The sequence below is a fragment of the Lichenostomus cassidix genome, chromosome 12 (genome assembly GCF_008360975.1).
Source record: "Lichenostomus cassidix isolate B80296 chromosome 12, HeHo_3.0, whole genome shotgun sequence".
Classification (NCBI taxonomy): domain Eukaryota; kingdom Metazoa; phylum Chordata; class Aves; order Passeriformes; family Meliphagidae; genus Lichenostomus; species Lichenostomus cassidix.
In genome coordinates, this window is record NC_139493.1 from 778,319 (window position 1) to 797,760 (window position 19,442).

Here is a 19,442-nt window from a genome sequence, read left to right on the forward strand (position 1 = left end):
TGGGCTCTGCCCAGTGCCACCTTCTGGCACACACAGCTGGCAGCCAGGGAACCACCAGACAGCCAAAACCATGGAGCAGGGCAGGCCTGCAGCAGTGAACAGCAGAGCAGTCACACTGGGTTTGTATTCTTCCCCTGCCTGCACATGCTTTGAAAGAAAAATTACATATTTCCTATAAGTACCCTATGAATAAAAATTTATATTTCCTATAAATACCCTATAAATGTTCTTTTGGGCAGAACCTTACTGGTTTCTCCTCCTGCTGACATCCAGCCCCACACACCACAAAGATACAGCAGTATTTATCCACCTGATAAACTGGAACTCCTCAATGATGGAATTTAAAACTGAGAGCCTAAAGTTTTTGGAATCTGAGCATTGCAGTAGAACGTTTCATGCTTAGGAAAAATTCATATAAGAAAATTTTAAGTGGCATCAAAATCTCCAACTTGCATTGAGATTATTATCCCCTAATAAAAGCAGCTTGGCTAGATGGAAAGTTCTGGCTGATTGTAGGCAAGTCATCAATACAGTGCTATTTTGGAGGAATTTTATAGCTTGAGGGAGGCAAATTCCTGCTAAAGTTCAGGCGTGACCAGGATTATTTAATTTGTCTTCTGTACTTTCTACTCTTCTATTTTATTCCAATCATAGGAATTGGCTGGAAAGCTTCCTCAAGATCCTCCCATCCTAAAATTCCATAAACAGACTAGAAGTTAACACTGAGTCACTTCTCTGTGAGCAAAAGGAGTGGTTTACTTTTCCATATGTTGGTGTGGAGCAGAAATCCTCCTGCTCCCAGCACTGCCCACAGGGACCCCACAGGGCTCATTTCTCTTCTCCTCCACACGTTCCAGAGCTTGAGCCAACATGAAAATACTGCTAACTGAAGCTGTGATGTAAAGAAATGCAGTTTTTAATGGCAGACCTTTAATTTATGGCTGATGGATCTGGGGACAGTGTGGATCATCCCTGCTCTCCAGAGGAGCTGGGCAGATATATTCAAAGGTATTTCATGGCTTGATCTGGATTCTTACACAGCTGAGAGTCTCGAGCCAAACACAGCCACAATCCCAGGGGCTTAATGGCAAAAAAGGCAAATAAATTCTTCCCTTTTTTCCTGCTTTGTCCCTGAGATTAAGGAAGATTTTTGCCAACTTTGGAGGACAACAGCAGCATCAGGGAAGATGAAAGGAAAGCAAACTCTGCTGCAAACACCTTTGATGTGTCTGTCAGTGGGGAGCAGAGCTGGAACTGTCAACACCTACCCAAGATCTACTCAAGATTTGGTCAGAACCAAGAGACATAAACAAATGAATGAACAGAAGCCAACAAGAACCCACAGAAGCCATTTAACATGGACCACCTCTCAAATTGGGATTTTTGTCTCAGTCCTGCTGCTCATCAGCCTTTCTGCTGAGCATTCTGAGTGAGAGCCAGCAGGGGCTGGAAGGGAAAGCTGATCCTGTGCCCTGCAGGTCCATTTTCTGCACAAGGTCTGCTTTTGGGTTTGGACATGATGCACAGCCAAGTGTGCTACAGGCATCAAAACACTGGAGGGAAAAATAAAGCTCAGATCATTCTCAAGGGGGAAAAAAGGGATTCTTCTTCTTCAGTGGTATAAAATAAAAGCAGTTGCTGAAAATAAAATTTTCTGAAAATAAATGTGTGGTACAAGCAGAACTGAATCACAGAATCATTAAGATTGGAAAAGACCTCCAAGACCATCAAATCCAGGTTTCAACCACCATGTCCATAAACCATATTGCAAAATACCACATCTCATTTTTGGAATACTTCCAGGGATGGGGACACCACCACTTCCCTGGGGAGCTGTTCCAACGCTTGACCAATCTTCCAGTGAAGAAATTTTGATTAATATGAAAGCTTGTGGCTGCATCAAGGCAACAAGCAGCAAATAGGCTTCTTTCTTCTCCCCTCAGTACATATTAAATAAAGCTGGGATGATTGGCAAGCTCACAATGGAGCAGGGAATTGAAGTTGGCAGCCCCAGATGTGGGAGGTGGAAGTTCAAATCCATTTTTTCCCAAGTGTGGGCTGAGGGTGAATAGTGAACAGAAACAAGCCCAGAGGGCACAGCCCAGATCTCCTGGGATGCCAGCTTTTGTAATGTGCATTCAGCCACCCTCAACACACTCCACATTTGCCTTTTGGAATTTTTTTGGGGAAAGGCTTGGGACAGTGAGGGCTGCTGATGGAATTCTGACTCCATGGGAGCCAGAGGCAACGCAATGCCAAGATGGATGGAAGCAGCATCTCACTCCTCAGCTCTTATTAATCTATTAGAAATAATATTAATTATGCCACTAGCACAAAAAGCAATTATCAAAATATTTTGCTAAACATCTTAAAAAAATGTTATTTACCAAAAACCACTCAACTGTATCAAAGCCTTGACAAAAAGCTCTCTTAGAAATTAATAAATATGTTTGATTAGCACTTTCATGGATGCACAGATTCTGTATATGGGAGCATTATAGTGCATTTAATTATATATAAAGGCAATTAATGTCACAAATTAAGACTAAGCTCTGACTCAGGCTAAATAATTGTCATTATCTATCATATAACATGCCCAGAAAGCTTAACTCTGCAATGATTTTTATGAACAATAAACTTGGCATTTACATACCAAAACAATTTGGTGTAATTCAGTCTCAATAATAAACGGCAACAAAAAAAATCACTCCCATTCTTCAGGATTTTTTTTTTCCAAGCACTATCACATGGGTGTTTTTCACAGCATGTGCATCACGATGGGAAGGGAACTATTTCCTGGGTGCAGTGTGGATCTCACGCAGGAACTCCAAACTAGTGGGGAATGAGATGAAGCTGTTGTGGAAACAATGGTAACACTGCACTGATGCAAAGTGCAGCCAATTGTAAAATAAAAGACACTAAATGGAGTTAAAGGCTCGTGGTTTTGTGTTTGAAAAGGAGCTGTGTGGGTGTAATAGCGTGGTGTAGTTTGTGACATAAAAAAATAATTGATCCACAGTGCAGAGTGCAGTACCTTCACGTCATTTCAGCTCTTAAACCACAGCCTTGCTGGGCTCAGGGACTTGCTCAGAGTCTAATGCATCTAAATAGGGGGTGGAGGTGATTAAAAAAATTACTAATGCTTTCATATTATGAAGTATTTAAAAAATAAATATTTTTTAATACAACCAGGATGATCATGCAGTGATGATCAGTTGTGTTTGTATGTGTTGTTTGTATGGCAGGATGCTCTGCCTGGAATGGGGTAAAACAACTCCAACAATGCTGTTTGCAAAGCTGTCAGTGGTGGATGAAGGGGGGGTCCCACTGCTTTTGGGGTGAATAATGCTGAAACCAGCCTGACTCATCAATCCCAAAGTTAAATATGCCAAGAGGGAGTGAAGATGTGTCAGAGCTGCTAAAGTACCCAATAAAGGCACAACCAAGTGCCACCACTGCTCCAAAGGGATGCAAAGCCACTGAGCTGCACAGGCTGGACACATCTGACTGCAGCCTGCATCCTGCCACAGCCCAGTCCCACTTCTGATGGACCCTCTGGAAGGTGAGTGGAGATTCCTGCAGTGGGGACACTCCTCAAGGTCACCCCTCGAGGCTGAGCTGGAGATTTGCCCACAGCCATTGCTTGGGGTGAGTAAAATCAATCTTACTTAATAACTCTTTTTGCTTTAACATTGCTTAAAAATAGTGCACTTTGCTGTAGCAGTGCTTCCAGCTTCTACACTGGGTAGGAAGGAACTCTGATTAAGATCTTTTGGTTTAATCATTATCCTAATTTGCTTTTACATAAAAATATCTGATTTGCCACACTTAATTCTGCAGGAAAAGGTTGTGTTGGAGTCAGTAACACCAAGATAATCCATTAGACACAAAGGGCTGCCAAAGTTTGGGGCTGAGCTTGGATCCAGATGCACCCCAACTCCTCTCTGTGGAGTTTAGGAAGTCACAGGGTCCTTTCTGCCCCTCATGATTGAACAGGAGGGCTCCCCTGACAAACTGGGGATTTTGGGGCTGCCTGTGACACACATGTAACATATATATATATATGTCTGTCTGGAGGTACAGCTTAAAGAGAGCCATTAATCATCCAGGGTCACACAAACGCCTTTGCCAGCATCACCAGTGATCCCATGGCGAAGGCACCAGTGAGGACACAAATCAGAGCCAGCAGATTCCGTGTGGCACTTTGATATATGGAAATATTTCCAGGCTTTCCATGCCTCTGCCTTCATTGTTAGCTGGGCTGGTGATTAGTTTCTTGCTAACAAAGCCTTTACCTGGGTGCAGTTTCATCTGTCAGCTGCAGCTCATTCTCAGGTAGGAATTTCCGTGCCCTGCAGTGCCATGCAGAGTCAGGCAGGCTGTGACACCCAGCTCTTCATCTCTATGCACCATGGCCCTGTCGCAGCTGTCACAGCTCCTGCTGATGCTGATTAACTTCATCAGTATAATTGATCAAGTTGTCTGGAGAAAATGGGAGGCTAAATAGCTTCCCAGGATCCGTCAGAGCACCCGAGCTGTGGTTGCCAAGCCGAAGGTGGTGCAGGTGCTATGCTGCACAGGGAATGAGTTTCCTCTCACCTCTTGCCTCAACTTTTCCCTTTTCCTGCCCCAGCTCGCCCAGCTCGTGCCTGGCAGATTGATTAATTACTCTCTTAATTACCTTCTGGTGTGCTGTTGTATGTAACATCCTTCAAAGGCATCACAAGTCTCAGCAGTTGACAGCAGCTTCGGAGATATCAAACACAGACAGGAGGTTGTCACTGTGGGACTCCAGCTTGGCTTTTGGGGTTTTTATAGATCCTTCAAAGTGCCTTTCAAGCACTTTTTTCCCCTGCAATCAGCTGCCAGCTCCCCCCAGACCTGCTCCTTGTGCACAAGCCCTGTGCACTGGGTTTTTGGATATCTGACAGTGTCGTGAAATAAAGGTTAAGTCACGAGGGGGAAGGGGGAGGGAACAACTGAAAAAATATATTTATTGGAGTAAATAAAAAAAAGTTAACCAAAATCCTTTATTGATACATTCTTGGATAATATCACAGGATCGAGAGAATGGAAAGGGAGGAAGGAGGTTGCGGCAAAGATTGGTTTCACTAAATTGGCACATAAGCAGCAAGATTAACGAAATTACTTATTACAAACAGTATAAAACATACATGCTTCTGTAAGTCCTTATCACACTGGTCAATCATGGTGGGGCATCAACAAAGAAAAACCTCAAGACATGTAAAAGCCATATTCTTTCCTCCAAATATCATAAGAATCATTGAAATTATTGCAAAATAGTCATATACCTTAAAGAAAAGAACAAAATAGAACACAAATACAAATATCCAACATAAATTATTAACATGTACCATAAAATACATTACTGGCATGCATTCCAAAGATCAAGACCTCTACTGAAACTCAGCAAAAATCCTTCCTGCTTCCTCTGCAGCCCATCGGAGGTGTGAAGGGGGGGACAAACTTCGCCAGCACAGTTTTTGGTCTTTAAATTCCTTTTTTTTTCTTTTTTTTTGTTGTTTAGTTAAAAAAAATAAGGTATATGGATTGCAGTGATACAAGAGTAATAGTACAAGTCATGTACACAGGTCTGAGCTCCTGGGTTGTGGGTTGGTTTGGGAAGTGCCGAGAGCACAGCGCCTGGACGGAGCTGTGCATCCAAAAACAAACAGCGACCTCGGAACGACATGGACGGCGATATGCAAAAATCCTCACAAACTGTACAGAGAGTTCAAAAACTTGCAGTCTGGAAGTACATAGAAAGACAGAATTAGCCCCTTAGAGTCCAGAGCAGCCGAGTGCAGCCGGCCGGGGGAGCTGCTCGTGTGGTGCGGCCATGGCGGCCTGAGGCTGGAGAGGCTCCAAGGCCATGGCAGCCTGAGGCCGGAGAGGCTCCAAGGCCAGAGAACCTCCAAGGCCAGAGCATTTCCAAGGCCGGAGTGTTTCCAAGGCCATGGCGGCCCTGAGGCTGGAGCAGCTGCAAGGCCGGAGCATTTTCAAGGCCCTAGTGGCTCCAAGGCCAGAGCATTTCCAAGGCCATGGTGTTTCCAAGGCCAGAGCAGCTCCAAGGCCATGGTGTTTCCAAGGCCATGGTGTTTCCAAGGCCAGAGCAGCTCCAAGGCCACGCCAGGCCAGCGCTGTGCAGAGCTGGAGCCACGGAGGAGATGCCGGAGCAGCCTGGAGCGCGGGGCTCCTCTCGCCGTGCCCCGGCGCCCCGGCCCCGCGTGGGGAGCTCAGCGAGGCGGGCAGGGCTCCTGGCCCGGCCTGAGCCCCATGGCAGCCGGGCCTAGATCACCAGGTTGTTGTAGCTCACGTACTTCTTTTTTGCAGCAGGGCCTGCAAGAGAAGCGGACAGGGTCAGAGCCCCTCAGGGCTGGCACTGTTCCTGGCACTGCTCCTGGTGCTGCTGCTGGCACTGCTGCTCGTGGCACTGGCAATGGGGATGTGCCAGCAGCTCCCACCCGCAGGACTCAGGGCAACCTCCCAGGGCAGCCCGAGCCCCAGCTCTGCTCTGACTACAAACAACATTAGCCTTGATTGATTCTGTCAGCCTCCCGCAGTCTGGGTGACTGCACTGCCGAGGCACCACAACCACATCCTAGTAAGATTTCTTTTTTATAAAAACGGTGACATTTCCTCCAACTTCTTAAATCTCCTGGGCTAAACTCGGCTTTGCTCATGGATAAAGTGATTCTTATTCAAGTTTTATGACTTCTGAGAATTTTTCAATATGGGGATGAAGGTGTCAGCTTTCCTAATTATGACCTTCAAATTGAATCTGTTTGCAAACAGAAGGAAATCAAAGCAGTCAGAACTTTATGAGCGCTATTACACTTTCCCATCAGGAAAAACTGCAAATATTTGCAGCTGAACACAAAGCAAAATGTTCTGCAGCACTTTGGCAACACTGACAGACTCAGGAGACAGAATCATGGAATATCCTGAGTGGGAAGGGACTGACAAGGATCACTGATCCAAGCCCTGTCCCTGCACAGATACCCCAACAATCCCACCCTGTCCAAACCCTCCTGGAGCTCTGGCAGCCTCAGGCTGTGCCCATTCCCTGGGCAGCCTGGGCAGTGCCAGCACCCTCTGGGGGAACAACCTTTCCCTGAGATCCAACCTAAACTCCACAGAGACAAAAAAGAGACCCTGGATTTACAGTTATCCCAGTTTGCTAAAGCACTGAAGTCTAAATCCCTCAGTCTTTGAGAGAATTTGGTATAACTGAAGCAGTTTGCTGAATATTTCCAGCCTGCTAAGCTGGGGCAGACTCCACTCACTCTTTGGATGGGGTTTTTAACGTGGTGTGTTTCATTTTACAATTTTCTCAGGAAGATTTAAGAGATGCTGCAGAAGGAGTGGCGAGAACAACAATTTGATTTGTTCTCCAAATCTGCTTTTCAAATTTCATTGGGTTTGGGCATCCCAGAGCTCCTCTCAGCCCCTCTGCAAAACCAGCCCCAAACAGGACACAGCTCTAGCAGCCCCTGGAGCATCCCTCCCACAGCTCTGTGGGATGCTCTCCCAAGCATCCCCCTGGATCTCTGCCATTCCCTGAGCATCCCCCTGGATCTCTGCCATTCCCTGAGCATCCCCCTGGATCTCTGCCATTCCCCCTGCACACCCTCACCTCAGAGACCAGACACAGCTCCCTCTGCTCCCCACCCAGGCTGTGGTGTCCCCCAGCCAGCAGTGCCACCAGTCAGACAGCACTGCTAGTTTGCCAGAAACACTTGTTCTGCCTTTCCCCAACAATTCAGACTATTTTGAGTACAGTGCACCAGAGTGCAGCCCACTGTCAATATTTCCTATGGTGTTCACTGTTTCACTGACAAAGAAAGGATTTTAGTCCCAGGTATTTCCAAGATGGACATGTAAGAACCTCACGTGTAACTGCAGCCTTTTGCAATATTACCTGAAACCCTCATTCAGCTGTTTCCTCATGCCCCAGGCAGGAGTCAGTGCTGTCTGTTCAGTCAAGGACTGATCCCACAAAGTGCTGATCATCTTCAGTTCCTATTAACTTCTCTTGGACATGAAGGTGTCCAACATCTGCCAGGATAAAACTCATTATCCTTCAAGGCTACACTACAAATATCCAATAAACTGGGAAACACTATTAAACGCTGAAGAGGGGTAAAATGGGCCTGGGAAAAAATGTCACCAAGGAACAGGTTGCAAAGTAATTCCATGTATTATTTTGTGATGTACTTCAGCTTTACCCATTATATGTTCCAATTTCAAAGAGTAGCAGCGTTTCTCTGACAGAGATTTGGATGCTCCCACTGCTGGTTCAGATCATGTCACCTCTCCAGTGCCTCCCGGATATTACTGGAGCTCGCAGCAAACTGAGCATTTTGCTGACGAGTTTTCTCACCAGTTCAGCCCCAGTACTCATTTCTCATTTCCCACAGGACACCAAACCACCAGTGCCAGAGGGATGGAGCCAAGGAATGCTGTGGATGAGGTGTACCTGCATGGGCTCTGAGACTGTGACACAACCCTTGGCACGGCTCTTCTGCACCAGGATAATGTAGTTGACAAAAGCATCATCCATAATTCAGAGAAAATGATCAATAAAAGCCCTGTGGTTATTTTAGGAGAGGAAAGACAATCTTCCTTGGGTTTAAAGGAAACTTTTTCCCCACTCTGCTCCTGCACTAACTCCAGCACCCTGCAGTTCAGTCTCTGTGCAACTTCCAGACACATTCCAGTCTTGGAGAGTTCAGGAGAGAGGCAGTCTACCTCGATAATGAATCTCTCCCGAGTCACAGCGCATCATTATCACTGGCAATTAGCACCAGGTATGGATTTGATTTTCCTCAAAGAAATTAATTTACATGAAAATGGGGGACGCTAATGAAACATCAGCATTACCGGAATTCACCATGCTTTAATCCACAAGACACGATCATCCCCTGCTCCTTACACGGGAATCAGACACAGATCTCACACGCTCTGCTGCTGTTCTGTGAAAGGGTGACGGCTCCCCGACAGTGAGCACAGATTGGCCTCTCGCAAACAACATATACACGTTAATTAATATACATATAATTATGTCAGCCTCGGCTGGCCACTGATTTAGACGTGCTGGCAGCGAGCCGAGAGCAGCGTCAGCGGTGCTGGGCCATTCCCTGTGCCCAGGGAGCCATGGACCTGCTGAATCCATGTCTCTTCCTCTCACCCGGTGGGAAGGACCACACCAAGAGGAACAGTGGTTTTTAGGTACAAATACAGTGTAGGAAGGAAACCTGCCGGCTCCTACCTGCCTGTTTGCAAATAAAGGTGCTCCTGAGGCATTTGCACCCTGTAACTTGTCTGCAAGAAAAAGGGGACTTTTCGAAAGAGCCTTAGGCACCTTAAAAAGAGGTTTCCTATCGCGGTTAGAGACAAGCGCCCTTTTCAGCTAATTTTCCGCTAATTAGCGGTGAAGAGTGACAATGCCAACAGAGAACAAAGAGTAGGAGGGATACCAGAGGGATACAGTCTGTACACACAGCCAGGACGTGTGCACAGCCTGCAGGTCAGCCCAGGCACAGGTAACCCCACAGTACCACAGAATCACCGAGGTTGAAAAGCCTTCCAAGATGATCAAGTTGAGCCTTCAGCCGACACCACCACACCCCCTAAAGCAGAGCACTGAGTGCCACATCGACTCGTTATTGGAGCACTTCCAGGGATGGGCACTGCACCACCTCTCTGGGCAGCCTGACCAGTGAAGAAATCCTCCCTAATATCCAACCTGAATCTCCCCGATGCAGCTTGAGGCAGTTTCCCCTTGTTGTATCATGGTTCCAACACCCAAATGGGGACAAGCTGGACAGCTGCTGGAAACCAAACAGTCCTTCCTTAGAGCTCAATAATTCATTCCCTTCCAGCAGTGGGGGGCAGTGAGAGCCCACAGCCATCCCCTTCCAGAAGTGAGTGTCAGGATTGGAAACAGCTGCACCTCTGTGCCAACAACATATTAAAAACAAATACGCAGAAGCAAAAATCCCCTTTGGAGTTATAAGTTTAATCACTTGACTGGTTTTCATTATCTTGAGCACAGGTCACAAAGCAAGGAGCTCCCACAGCACCCCAGAGCAAGGCAGAGCTGTCAATACTGACTCAGAGTGAGATGTAATCACTTGCACTTCAATTTTATGCACATTTGTAACCTCTTCCATGCTTAAAGAGAAAAGATTTACAGTGCAAGAAATGAATTTTAGTGCAGCCCCCAGGCATCTGAAGCTATCAAACGTATGAAACATCATCTCAGCATTCCCAGCTCCGAGCAGGGATGGACATGGGGATGGCTCCGAGCCTGGAACTCCTGCTCTGATTCCCTCTGCAGTCACTGGGGCAGATAATTCTTAGCTCCTCTCTTTCATTTCCTTAATTCTGGCTTAGCAACCCATATCATTTGTGCCAGGCAGAGCAGAGGCTGATTATTAAATCCTACTTCTAGTCCATCTAAAAGCAAAATGGAGCTACGTGGCTTCACCTCCATCTCTGCCAGAAAGACAGAGCTCTCCCCATGCTCTGCTGCCTTTAAATTGGGGAATTTAGATGAGAATGAGATGAAAGCAACAGGCCTAAATGATTCCACATGCTTGCCCAAACCCCAACAAATGGAATGAAGCTCGGAGAAAATAATTTTAAATTTGGTCTCTAAATGTAAATGGATTGTTTTTTCACATTTTGACATCTCTCTGTTGTGCTACCACAGTGTTCTGGCACCTTATCAGGTCTCTCATTGTACAAACCCCTCTCACTGCCCATGCTGGTGGATCCCTCCAGCCTGGACCCAAGGCTTTGATGCAGCAATGGAGTGTCCTGTTTGAATAACAGAATGTGAAGATATTAAATGACAAATATAACATTAGGAAAAGTGTGTTCCTCCCTAATTGCTTTGCAGCCTTCTCTTCTCATAAATTATATCATCTCCAGCTGTCAGACTCCCCTGTCACTCTTGGTGCAGCAGCACAATGAGCCCCTGGGTGCTGGGGATAGCTGGGGACAGCTGGGGACAGCTGGGGACATCTGGGGATAGCTGGGCACAGCAGCAGCATTCTGGGTGTGGGAGATTCCTCAGCACACCCCAGACAGCACCGGGGCAGGACAAGGTGCTAAAAACGTTCCTGCTGTTTCCTGATTTCAGATTTTCTAGGTCAGGTGGCAGCTGGCGGTGAGCTGGGCATTCTCTGGATGTGCCAACCTCAGGAGACACTCAGGTGACACAATGCCAGGACATCCTGCTCAGGTGAAACCATCACAGGATCACAGATGGGAAAAGTCCTCCAACATCAGTGAGTCCAATCATTCCTCACCACTGCCCCATGTCCCAGAGTGCCACATGCACATGGTTTTTAAATTCCTCCAGGGATGAGGACTCCACCCCTGCCCTGGGCAGCTGTGCCAGGGCTGGACGGCCCTTTCAGGGAAGAAATTTTTTCTAAGATCCAACCTAAAGCTTCCCTTGTGTGACTCGAGGCTGTTTCCTCTTGTCCTGTGACAAACCTTCTCTGACCATGCCTACATCCCTCCTGATGGACATGGACCTTCAGATTCTCCAGCAGGATAACTGGATCGACTGGGCTTGGGGACCAATGAAATCCCAAAGCTGGCTGAAACCTCAGGTGGGGCCATGTGGGCACATTTTGACCTGGCATAGGTCAAATAATACACATAATACACATAATACACATAATACACATAATACACATAACACAGTGTTTGCTGTTGGAAATCCAATGAGTTGCCACAAAAATGTCCAATGCTGCAAAAGAAGAAACCAAAGCAGCCTCCCCAGACACTGATTTGGGGGCACATAGCCTGGCTGTGCTTGGCTCACCTCAGGACATTCAGAATGCAGTTAATAATGAAACTGTTCCTTCAGCTCATTAGAATAATGATGTTTATGCATATGCATGCAAATACCTGCTCAGAGCAGGGCTGGGCACTGCTGCAGGTGCATTTCCTTCCAAAGAGCCTCTCCTGTCTGTCACTTCACACAGCTTCCTCCAGATTCCTCATATTCCATCCGGGGCTACATTTTCTCTTTAGGGCTCCCTTATTATGATCCCTTTTAGACACGGCTGTTTCCCTTGCCTGTCCCACAGCCCCTGAGCACCCCCAGCCTGCAGAGCACAGTGAGGGAGTGACAGCACCCTTGAAGTGAGCCCTGAACTCAGGGGACTGCCAGAACCCTGCACAGAGCAGCACCACAGCCAAGGAGCAATTACAAATATTCAACATCCCGGGTTCCTTTAATGAGAATTGCTTTGAAGTTCCCAGAAGGATTTAATAGGAAGGAAGAGTCTGACCTCGCCTGTTCCCCAGGGCACGTGGGGGTTTGAAGCAGTTTTCTTTAAAAAGTCTGTTTTAGCTTAGAAAGCTTTCAAGCACTAGCAGCTATCGGGGTGTGTGTTTTTAATTCATCAGGTTTGGTTACAATGATCATTCTGTGAGAACTGGGAATGGATCCGAGAGGAAGAGTAATAAAGGCAGTTCTTGGGTGAGATAATGGCATAATAATAGCATCAATTCAGGTCAAAGTGGTGATGATATGACCCTCTTAGAGCTTAAGACAGCGTGGGAGGGTTTGAGTACAGAGAGTAAGTGTTTGCTTTGGTGTCCTGCAAATGTGTTGGACTGAGCCCAAGCTGCTGGTGGACTTCTCTCTGCACAGGGCTGAAGGAGCTCTGAGCTCACACCACGCAGGGACAGCAACTCCATCAGACACATCTTGCACTGCAGTAGAGAGCCAGAAAACTCTTACTTCACTAGGACTAGAATAATTCCTGCTCATTCCAGTGAAGCAGGCTTTCCCCCAGTGACTCCCAGAAAGGATGGGCAGCTCATCATCCCCATCACCACAGAAGCCACAGAGTGATGTGAAGGTTATTCTGCACCTGGGCAGTCCCTGTGGACACCTCTTGGGAAAGAGGGAAGAAGCAGGAATGGACTGTTGAAGCTGGGCATGTTTTCCTCTCGTGTATGGATAAATAATGGACTCGAGCTCATGCACAGGGGGAACAGACAGAGCTGCTGTGCTGGGGAGCTTTTCCTAGTGGCAAGGGGTAACCATTACACTTCTCTAGCATTGCTCCATGGACAGCAAATTTAGCTGTCTACAAAGACAAGTAAAAAAAAAATCCCATAGAATACAGCATAAAAGATGCACTTCCTATTTTTAGGAGAGTGCAGTGGTGGACTGCCAGTTAACTGCAGCTCTGGAGAGGGATTGCAATCCATGAAATCCCACTGAACTGTTTGAGACAAGGGCAAAGCACCTGGGGATTTCAGCACTGCCACCACCCTAAAGTATAAACCAGAAAGTTAATGACTTCTGATGCTTCTACAGCACTTCCCTCTTGGACACAGGGAATGTGACCTTGGGGTCATGGTTTTCCAGCACTGGGCAGTAAGCTGAGATCCTGGGAGCAGCTGCCCTTCCTGGGCAGAACACATCCCTGAGGAATGTCACCAAAATCCAGTGGCCTCTGGCAGGAGACATCCCTGTGCAAGGGCAAAACTCAGTGCTGGAGGAAATCTGCTCCTCTGAAAAACGTACCTGTATTAATTCTCATGAGTTGTAACCAGATATGGGATATGCTGGGATATCCCGAAAATCTGGGCTGGCAGAGTGCTCCCCTTGGCCACTGGTGAGAGGTGGCACTTGCCACGTGTGATCCATGTCCCCAGGCCAGTGACAGCTCTGTGTACACAAACACTGCACATCATTTATCTCCTGCCTCACAGCTGCTCGCAGCTAGCTCTGTCAGCCTCAGTGAGCTCCCCTGATAGCTGCAGAGATGATCCCAAGTGCCTGCAGTGACAGACTGTGCTCCCAGCTCCCCAGGGCACGGCTGAGCCAGCAGCCCCACCAGCCACCCCTCTTTGGGCACTTACCAGGGCAAAACCTCTGGAAATCAATCCAGAGATGAACTTCCCCACCTGAACCACCAAAATCAATGGGACTTTGAGTCACAGAACAGAGCCAGGCTGTTTGTGGCCTGAAAAATCGTCAGGGTTTTGCCAGAAAGAGAACTCTGGGACTGAGATTTGGAATCAGGGAATAAGACTGTAATAGAGAAGGATTAGTTGTACCCTTCCAAATAAAAGCTAAAATCAACAAAGTACAGCACTGCTGAAGAACATCAATCTCAAGCACGTTTGGCTGCATCTTTCCCCTATCATCTCCTCCTTGTCTGCTTTGCAGATAAAAACGTCCATGTCAGGTGAAGCTTGAGAGTATCTGCCCCAGCAGGATCAGAGGATGCACAGCAGGAAGGCTTATCAGCACCTCCAGCAGTGAAGGACTGCAGAGGGTGCAGGCAGAGGAGGCTGTGGGGATGGAAGCAATTCCCAGGGACAAAGGAATCACTGTACAACCTCACACCAGCCCATCCCCACTGCCTCACCTGCACCAGCCTCACAAGGAGCTGAGAAAGTGCACAAGATCTTAGGAAATGTATTTGCAAATGTTGATGAGACTATGGTGGGGAAGAAACAAACCCAACTCATATCCCTTAATTGGAGCTGGCGGTACAGAAAACCTGCTCGTTCCAACTCCATTTCTACTGCTTCTGTGTGAATGCTGTGGACTGGAAAGATAACAAATGGAAGCAAATTATTTTCACCTGCTTAAAACAAAGTAATTAACAGCACTTTGGTTATCTTATGTGGAAAGCCAGGCTCTGCAGAGAGCTGTTAGAGGCAAGTGTGAAAACAGTTTGCATGAAACATAATTAAAATTATGACCTGAGCGATGGCTAAAACATCCCCGAGGAGGGCTGGAGTCAGAGCTGCTGGAAAACAATTCACCTCTGCCTCCTGACTGTGTTGCTGAACTGGTTCCAGAGTGTCCCCAGTGCCTTGTCCCCAACCCCTGGCCATGGCCAGGGCTCAGTGGATGCCCTGCCCTCCCAGCCCTGCTGTGACCTACCTGCCCAGCACATCTCTGCAGCCTTTATTTCTCCTGCCACCCTGGGAGCTGCTGGGGCCTCACTGCCCTCCCAGGGAGGAATTCCATCCCCACATCCCACTGACCCTGCCCTCTGGCAGTTGGCAGCCATTCCTTGTCCTGTCTGTCCCTCCAGCCCCTGCAAATATTCTCTCTGCACCTTTCTTGTCAGCCCTGTCAGGCTCCAGGAGACCACAATGAGATCACCCCGAAGCTTCTCTCCAACACTCCCAATTCTCCCAGCCTTGCCATGGTTATACAGAAATCACAGAAGCAATATTTTCTTACTCACACCCAGGAACTCCTCTCCCTTCCTGCCAGCTGGCCTGCTCCAGCTCCTTGGCAAAGAGCTGCAAGTAGCAAACATCTTAACAGGGAAATCAAGAATGTTCATGAGGAGCAAAGAGACTCAATTCGCTGGAAAATGTATTCCTGGTGTACAACTCTGTTACACAGTGTCTGACAAAATTACACTCTGAGCTGCACTGTTAAACAGCCCAATTTTGCTGCAATCAACATTTAATTTTTTAGCAGAAAGTCTTGATTTCAAATACCCTGGAAATGTTTAACAGCTGATATTAATAAGAGCCCAGATTTAACACAGGGCTCTTTATCCCAGGGACATGATAAGCATCGTGACAAGTGCTGTAACTATGGCAACTCTATCTTTTTTTATTTCTTTTTCCCCTGAACAGCAAGAGCAGCACCTCACTGGATGCAGTGCCAGACTGTTCCCAGGTGAGAGGCAGAGCTCTGGGTTACTGAAGGATAACTCAGCCAAACCTCACATCCTGGGATGCCTTACTTCCCCCTCGTGTGTCTCCATGGTGTTTCATGGGCATTTACACATATTTAACCTAATTCCCTTTCTTGGGTTTTGGGGTTTTTTTTTCCATTTTCTCTGTGGCTAGAAAACAACCCCTTGCTAGAAAATAACTCCCTGTATTTTCATCAGGGAATAAAGATTCCCTGCTGTCACACAGAGTCCAAGCCAAACAATCTCAGCCCAAAGTCAAAACTCCTCTTTTCAAGGCCACAGGGATGCTCTCCTCTGATGAATCCATACACCCCTGGCAGATCCCACATCTCCTTCCATACACCCCTGGCAGATCCCACATCTCCTTCCCCAAGGCCAATAGAGAAGAACAAACCCCCTGTGATTTTTTCCAGAGGCACTCACTGGGTGTGACAGCAGTTCTGTCAGAGAGGAGCATCCAGAAAGCTCAACTTCTGCTGGGCATTGCTTTGATTTGCTGCTGCTTCCAGGCCCAAAACCCAAACAAACCCAGCTCCCTGCACAATATATTCTGTTTGCTCTCTGTGACAACACAAACCAACATCTCCCTCGTTTCCAGGTTGATTTCCTGCCAGTGACAGAGCAGAGCTGGGCTGTGCCTCATTCTCTGAGTGCTCCCACCTTCTCCAGTCCATCAGAACACTCATTTCCCAGCTCTGCTGGGGTTTTCTGGGGTTTGTTTGCCACAAGGTGACAAAATACATCAAGGTTTGGGCAGCATCACTGAAGATAACAACGAGGCAGGAACTGAGATTTTTTCTGCTCTTCCCCACCCTGAGCAGTGTTCTCCATGCTTGCAATCATGCCCACCAAAAACTGCCTGGATTTGTGGTTTTGAGAAATTAATTTTGCTGCCAATATTGCCTATTTTTTGTTTTCCTGGTATTTTTACTCCTTCATTACTATAATTTCCTTTGTGAACTCACTTGCCAAATTTTCAACAGATTTATGAACAAAAATGGCTCTTCCAGCCAGTGGTTCTGCTGCTGCTGGGAACTCTCTGCACCTGTGAGTTGTTCTCTGAAAACTGCATTATTCCAACGATTTCAGGGATTTCAGTGGCATGAAGGTGAGGATGTGAGGTTTGATTTCCTGATCCTACAGCTCCTTCCCTGAATCACATCACCAACAGGGAGGATGTGAGTGCTGGAAAGCCCCAGCAGGTGAGCTGAGAACAGCATGGGGGAAAAAAACTCCCTGACATTTGCCCTGCCTGGGAGAAAGGGAGTCAATTATAAATATATGGAAGCTAAGAGAGCCAAAAGTCATGTCTCTTCCCTGATATTACAATTTATAAATTTGACAAAACCTCCCTGAGAGGATGTAAGGAGTGATAAATTAGTCAAAGGGAGAACTCAGAGCTACTGAGAGTTTATTAGGCAAAAAAGTGAAAGAGGCACTGGTCCATGAGGTATAACTATCTGCTCACTCCTTGTTCGAATTTCCCAGGAAAAAAAGATCCATAAGGAGACAGAAAAAATGGAATGAGAGATGAATACTTCTACACTAATTAATACTTATTTGTGCTCACAGACATCCAGCTACTAGCTGGCTTTTAATATCCAAGGCACTTCTAGCCACGAGTGTGTTTTTATTCACACATCAAACTCAAAGGTGAAGGTTTAAGTGCCCTCTGAATTTCCATGTTTAAAAAAGGAAACAGTCTGACACTTCCCTGCCTATTTACAAGTCTTATATTGTGTAAGTCATGAAAGGTGTGAGACAGTCTGCAAATAATTAATATGGGAGCAGGCAATTATACCAATGTACCATCCAAAGTAATTCTTTTCAGCTGTAAAAAAAGAAAGTAACACAATCCCCAAATGTTCAGACAGGAGGGAATGTTCTATCCCAGGGCTGGAGCTTCTCTGCTCTGCAGCCAGGCTGGGAGAGCTGGGAATGTTCACCTGGAGAGGAGAAGCTCCAGGGAGAGCTCAGAGCTCCTGCCAGGACCTAAAGAGGATCCAGGAGAGCTGGAGAGGGACTGGGGACAAGGGATGGAGGGACAGGACACAGGGAATGGCTTCCCACTGGGAAAGGGGAGATTTAAATGGGATTTTGGGAAGCAATGAGGGTGGGGAGGGGCTGGGATGGAATTCCCAGACAAGCTGTGCTTGTCCCTGGATTCCCCTAGTGTCCAAGGCCAGATTGTACCTGATGTAACACTTTAAAAATAAGCACATCACCATGAGAAGGAATTTGTGATGTTTAGTTTTCCAGTCAGCCATTCCAGAATCCAAACAGATGCAGTGAAGAGCTGTCAAAGTCTTTCAGTTACTGATTTTGAGTGCACATTCTCATTTCTTAGCAGCCTCCAGCAAACAGAAAACCCCTCAAGTGAGGTTAAACACAGAGCATTTTCTCAGGACGATGCTGGCCAGATTTAAAACCAAAATGACACTTCCATCCAGAAAATAATTATTCCACAGCACACACTGGAGGCGTGATGAGCTGCAGAGCATCTCACAGCTCAGACCCAGAGCCTTCAAAGAGCTGCCAATCCCCAGGGCCACCAGGGCTGCTCCATGGCCTGGGGGCCCCTGGCTGGGAGCAGAACAGGCACAGAAAATGCCTGGCACTAGGGGTACCTGAACTGCTCCCCTCTTCCAACACAAAGTGCTGCGGCTGTTCCTGCAGTGCAGCTGGGACCTGCAGCCCTGCAGCAGCAGCAGATGTTTCTCTGCCTTGCTCACTGATGGACAAGTTCTTCCCTTGCACAGCTACCACAAAGAGCTTTTCAAGCCTTGTGTTTCCATCAGCCTCAGAGCAGAGAAGTCCTGTTTGTTGCTCCAGGAAAGAATTTAAAGCACTATGAACACATCTCCCTGTGCATCACGAGCAGAAGTGGATACAGTCACGTCAGGGCTCAGCTCTGAGCTCATTCCTGCTACAAACACCTTACCAGCAAAACAAGTGTCAATTTACAACCAAGCTGATGTTTTCCTGCTATCCCTGCTTTGTTTATAATACACTCCATTGTTTCATGCTGGTTTTTGTTTTCCATTCCTGGAAGAACAAATCAAAACAGCAAGCAGGGCTCCAGCAGCCAGAGCTCCAGCAGGAGCCCAGCTGGAGCAGCAATGCTGGGGGTGAGATGGAAAACAACCTGGGGCACAGCAGCACTGGCAGGAGCAGCACAAGCCCAAACCGTCCCTGACTGTAGCATTTTTGTAGCTTTTCTGGACCAAGTCTTAAATTCTGCTTAAAGAATCTGAGTGGCCAATTGCTCTTTATAGGACTTGGATGACAGACCTACTTGTGTGTCTTTGCAGGCAATTACTTACATTATTTCCATTATTACATGGAAAAAAAATCATTTTAGAATCTGTGTGAACTCCTAATTATTTTAAATTTTTGTGCCATTTAAAAAAATTCAGTTTTATTAAAAAGCCAATTTCTCCTGAGATTTAGGTGTCTTCCATCTCTCTCTTTCCCATCTCCTTCCTCTAGCAATTTCATCTTCACAGAGCTGCCCTTTCCTCTCTCCTCTTTCCTTGGCAGTAATACTTTGAGTGGCCCTTCTCCTCCTCGCTGCTCTGTTCCATTTCCTGCCAGCCCAGCCCTTCCCACCGCAGCCCTTGGATGCTCCAGGTCATCCTGGGGTTCAGGAAGAGCTTCACGCCTTCAATCAGCCTTTCTGCCTGAGCTGCCAGTTGGCATAATGGCCCT

General features: G+C 47.0%; 1 protein-coding gene and 1 long non-coding RNA gene across 3 annotated transcripts in view; one reads left to right on the forward strand and one right to left on the reverse strand.

Annotated features, from left to right (window-relative positions):
• Nucleotides 1-2,927, forward strand: part of LOC146431507 (uncharacterized) — a 50,964-nt gene extending 48,037 nt beyond the window's left edge. The window contains exon 2 of the long non-coding RNA XR_014854668.1: nt 655-2,927. This is a non-coding gene — a long non-coding RNA (uncharacterized LOC146431507). The remainder of the gene's footprint in view (nt 1-654) is intronic.
• Nucleotides 2,928-5,011: 2,084 nt separating this feature from the next.
• GRM7 (glutamate metabotropic receptor 7) overlaps nt 5,012-19,442 on the reverse strand; it is a 184,803-nt gene continuing 170,372 nt past the window's right edge. For both annotated transcript variants that reach the window (XM_085072222.1, XM_085072221.1), the window contains one exon: nt 5,012-6,360. Coding sequence is in view for 1 of the 2 variants with exons in the window: in XM_085072221.1 (XP_084928347.1) it covers nt 6,311-6,360 (50 nt within the window). In the remaining variant the exon portion in view is untranslated. The remainder of the gene's footprint in view (nt 6,361-19,442) is intronic.